The sequence below is a fragment of the Schistosoma mansoni genome (assembly GCF_000237925.1).
Source record: "Schistosoma mansoni, WGS project CABG00000000 data, supercontig 0595, strain Puerto Rico, whole genome shotgun sequence".
In the NCBI taxonomy this organism is placed as follows: domain Eukaryota; kingdom Metazoa; phylum Platyhelminthes; class Trematoda; order Strigeidida; family Schistosomatidae; genus Schistosoma; species Schistosoma mansoni.
Window position 1 is genome coordinate 1 of NW_017386363.1, and position 5,000 is coordinate 5,000.

The 5,000-nt window shown below is 47.3% G+C and overlaps 2 protein-coding genes across 2 annotated transcripts in view; both read left to right on the plus strand.

Annotated features, from left to right (window-relative positions):
• Window positions 1-1,611: 1,611 nt before the first annotated feature.
• On the plus strand, window positions 1,612-2,108 carry Smp_186480 (hypothetical protein; the record flags this gene model as incomplete). Its single annotated transcript, XM_018792160.1, is given in 2 exon segments — window positions 1,612-1,686; window positions 1,692-2,108. Coding segments are annotated over 2 exon segments (492 nt in total).
• Window positions 2,109-4,670: 2,562 nt separating this feature from the next.
• Window positions 4,671-5,000, plus strand: part of Smp_186490 (hypothetical protein) — a gene marked incomplete at both ends in the record, with an annotated part of 1,683 nt that continues 1,353 nt past the window's right edge. Inside the window, one exon of the mRNA XM_018792161.1 lies at window positions 4,671-5,000. This exon is cut by the window's right edge and continues 1,353 nt beyond it. Coding sequence (XP_018644079.1) covers window positions 4,671-5,000 — 330 coding nt within the window.

Genomic DNA, 5,000 nt, shown 5'->3' on the forward strand with positions numbered 1-5,000 from the left:
CATTATTGCGTATAAATGCTCACTTTGCGTATAATTAAACAAAGTGCATCTACTGCGTATAATTGCACAAATTGCACGTTATTGCATATAATTAAACAAAGTGCACATTATTGCGTATAAATGCACATAATTGCGTATAAATGCACATTATTGCGTATAATTAAACAAAGTGCGCATTATTGCGTATAAATGCACATTATTGCGTATAATGGCACAAAGTGCACATTATTGCGTATAAATGCACGTTATTGCGTATAATTGCACAAATTGCACGTTATTGCGCATAATTGCACAAATTGCACATTATTGCATATAATTAAACAAAGTGCGCATTATTGCGTATAAATGCACATTATTGCGTATAATGGCACAAAGTGCACATTATTGCGTATAAATGCACATTATTGCGTATAATTGCACAAAGTGCACATTATTGCGTATAAATGCACATTATTGCGTATAATTGCACAAATTGCACATTATTGCATATAATTAAACAAAGTGCGCATTATTGCGTATAATGGCACAAATTGCACATTATTGCGTATAAATGCACATTATTGCGTATAATGGCACAAATTGCACATTATTGCATATAATTAAACAAATTGCACGTTATTGCGTATAATTGCACAAATTGCACATTATTGCGTATAAATGCACATTATTGCGTATAATTGCACAAATTGCACATTATTGCATATAATTAAACAAATTGCACGTTATTGCGTATAATTGCACAAATTGCACATTATTGCGTATAAATGCACATTATTGCGTATAATGGCACAAAGTGCACATTATTGCATATAATTAAACAAAGTGCGCATTATTGCGTATAAATGCACATTATTGCGTATAATTAAACAAATTGCACGTTATTGCGTATAATTGCACAAAGTGCACATTATTGCGTATAAATGCACATTATTGCGTATAATGGCACAAAGTGCACATTATTGCATATAATTAAACAAATTGCACGTTATTGCGTATAATTGCACAAATTGCACGTTATTGCATATAATTAAAGAAAGTGCACATTATTGCGTATAATTGCACAAATTGCACATTATTGCATATAATTAAACAAATTGCACGTTATTGCGTATAATTGCACAAATTGCACGTTATTGCATATAATTAAACAAATTTCACATTATTGCGTATAATTGCACAAATTGCACATTATTGCGTATAAATGCACATTATTGCGTATAAATGCACATTACTGCGTATAAATGCACATTATTGCGTATAAATGCACGTTATTGCGTATAATGGAACGAAGTGCACATTATTGTGTGTAATAGTACAAGTTACGTACCGTCGCTCATTATTTCCTTGGTGAGGGCGGCTATATTTCTTTGTCCCTGGCGATGGCGGCCACCTCAACGTGGTGCCAGGGTCCAGTAACCCGTATCATCGGGGGAAGCCAAGAGTCAGTAGCGTTCCTTTCATGGGGAACACTGCTGTGCTCCGGCTACGGCATCATGCAACACAGGGATCAGCAGCGTCTTGCTGGGACACCGTTTTTCATTTGTCGGTCCCTGGGCACGTGCTAGCGTGCCATCAGGAGTATCATCCGCACTAAGATGCTGCTGTCCGGTTATGTGGAAGAGAATCCCGGCCCGTCGTTGCGCGGGATGCAGTGGAACTGCGCCGGGCTATCTCAAGGAAAGAGATTAGCACTCCACAAAACCCTTGTTGATGAGCGGATCGCCTTTTGTCTGTTGAGCGAGACAAGGATGACGTCTGGAGAGGCGGCTTGCTTTAGCGTTGCTGGTTACCAACATCACGGAATAGCTCGTAACTGCAAAGGAGGTGGTGTATCAATACTAGTGAGGGAGGACCTACCAGTCGAGACCGGTATGGCCGTTGTTGGTCGCATTGAACAAGTGCATGCAACAATTCATCTTGCACGTGGAACGGCGCTGACTGTCACGTCGGCATACATCCCACCAAAACACACCTTCACGGCAACTGACCTAGATACGCTTCTGACGACTGACGGTGCCCAGCTCATCGGTGCAGACGCTAACGCACACGCTTTGGCATGGGATCGCGCGAGCCCACCAAATACCAAGGGTGAAACCCTCACACAGTGATGCATTGACAACCAGTTTCTGGTCTGCAACACTGGTGAGTGCACCAGGTACGCGCGCCACCACGGGGAGTCCACCCCTGATGTGACACTGTCAAGGAATTGCACAGTGTACACGTGGACATCGCTGTATTCTCCCGATAGCGATCACCATCACATATTTTTCGACGTTATCGTTGGAGACGGCACAGATGCACTGAGCTGCCCGCGGCTTGGAAAGCCCATGTACGCATGGCTAAAAGCTGCCTGGAGGAATTTCCGTCTCAAGGTTGACGAGTACTGCAGGAAAATTGGTAGAGAGAAGAACGTCAACACCCTGGAACAGAAATTGAGCTCCGCCATCCGCATTGCGACGAAGGTCTCCGTCCCCCGTGGCTGCAGAGCAACGCCACCACATTGGACACCTGAGCCCGCGAAACTCGATGAAGAGATCGCTAGATGTGGACCCTCCCACCGAAGGGAAAAGTTGGTAGTGACACGTAAGCAGATCCTGGACCGTACCACAAAGAAGAGATGGAGCACGCTATGCTCCAGACTTGCGGTGTCAGACCGCTGCAGTTGGCACATTGTCAAGAAGGTATATGCGCCAGGACCACTAACCACACCGGCTGTACTTGTTGATAACGCGGCCATCACGGACTACCGTCAAGCTGAGAGGTTCATTAAACTGTACTCGTCCCGCGCAAGAAGGCACCCCGACGCACACCCACCGGCACCCATAAAGACGATAGCGAGTGAGTTCAGTCCCATCACGATGGCTGAACTACGGAGATCGATCAAACTGCTTCCGAGTGGATCCGCAGCCGGACCTGATTGCTTACACAACGAGGCACTGCAACATCTCGGTAGAACAGCGCTGAATGTTGTTCTGAGGCTATTCAATGAGAGCCTACGAACGGGAGCCGTGCCGTCTGCATGGAAGACTGGTGTTATCATCCCCATCCTGAAGGCCGGAAAAAAGGCGGAGGACCTCGATTCTTACAGGCCTGTGACGCTCACGAGCTGTCTCTGCAAAGTCATGGAGCGCATAATTGCCGCGAGGCTTAGAGACACTGTTGAGTCCCAGCTGACGCCGCAGCAATCAGGCTTTCGCCCCGGATGCTCAACGCTCGAACAACTCCTGCACGTCCGCGCTGCCCTCTGCCGTCCCACGCACCAATCTCGTACAGGTGCTGTATTTGTCGACTACGAGAAGGCATTCGATACAGTGGACCACGACAAAATTGCGAGGGAAATGCACAAAATGAAGGTATCACCCCACATTGTGAAGTGGTGCGTATCATTTCTGAGTAACCGAACTGGAAGAGTGAGATTCAAGGAGAACCTTTCCAGAAGCAGAACATTTGAGCGAGGAGTGCCACAGGGAACTGTCCTTGGACCAATCATGTTCATTATTGTCATGAACTCGTTGAGCCAATGCCTTGCAGAAGTGCCGTTACTGCAGCACGGATTCTTTGCAGACGACCTGACGCTACTTGCGAGGCACACAGAGAGGGATGTCATCAACCACACACTACAGTGCGGTCTAAACGTGGTGTTACAGTGGTCAAAAGAGTACTTCATGTCTGTCAACGTAGCGAAAACAAAGTGCACACTCTTCGGGTGTATAGAGCGCCACCCCCTTACATTGCAACTGGACAGCGAAAGAATAGGAGCTGACAGGACACCAAAGCTTCTAGGAGTAACATTCCAGTGTCTGCAGGGGATGGCAACACATGCGGCCGAAACGAGACGCAAGATGGACTTCAGACTACTGCAGATAGCAGCCATCTCAGCTTCTACATGGGGGCCAAGACGACAAGTACTGAGAGCTTTTTATCTAGCACTCGTACAGACACAAACCATGTATGACATTGAGGTATGGTACTGGGACGCTTCGGAACGAAGTCGCGACCTCCTTGCATCAGCACAACACAAAGGTAGTCGAATCATAGCCGGCATACCGCATGGGACGCGCAAAGAGGACTCTCTGCTGGAAGCAAACCTCCTGCCACTCAAGACGACCACTCTTGTGCGCAGCATGAAATTCATGCTGATGTGTGAGTCACGAGGCGGATGTTTGCGGCGCAGTGCTGAAGAAGTATACCACAGCAAACACCCAGTCAGAGCCCTACATTCCCGCATCATGCGGTCCTATCCCCACCTCCGCATTGAGCCACGCGAGCACCCACTAGAGACATCGACGCTCCGCCACAGCTGCCGACCGATATTTCACATGCAGATAAAGCCTGTGTGCACTGATGACCCTGACGATGTCAAAAGGGAGGCTTCCGAAAAGTGGATTGAACGACATTTTGCACGGAGGGGGAAGGAGCCACCGCGACGAGAGCACTACAAATTGTGGACTGATGGATCCGTGTCCCTCGGTGAGAAGTCCGGAGCAGCTGCCCTGCTCTATAGAAACAACACGCTGATTTGTGCACCCAAGACCGGAGCAGGGGAACTCTCATGCAGTTACAGAGCGGAATGCGTAGCATTAGAGATAGGACTGTAACGGCTGCTGAAATGGCTTCTGGCATATAGAAGCACACCGAGCAGGTTGTCCATCTTCTCTGACTCGCTGTCAATGTTAACAGCACTGCAGGCAGGCCCCCTAACCGTAACGGACCCAATTCTGAGACGACTATGGAGGCTTCTGCTTCACGTTCAGAGAAGGAAGTTGCGTATCCGACTGCAATTTGTGTTTGGCCATTGTGGCGTGAAACGGAATGAGGTTTGCGATGACATGGCCAAAAAGGCCGCAGATTTACCACAGTTGCGAGACACATGGATCCCCGACATCATTGCTTATGCGAAGCGAGTGCTTAGGTCGGAAGAAGTCCATGAGAACACTCATAGGTTTGGTATCACGGGCAACCACTTTCCAACAAAACATAAAGAAGAACTGACGAGGGAA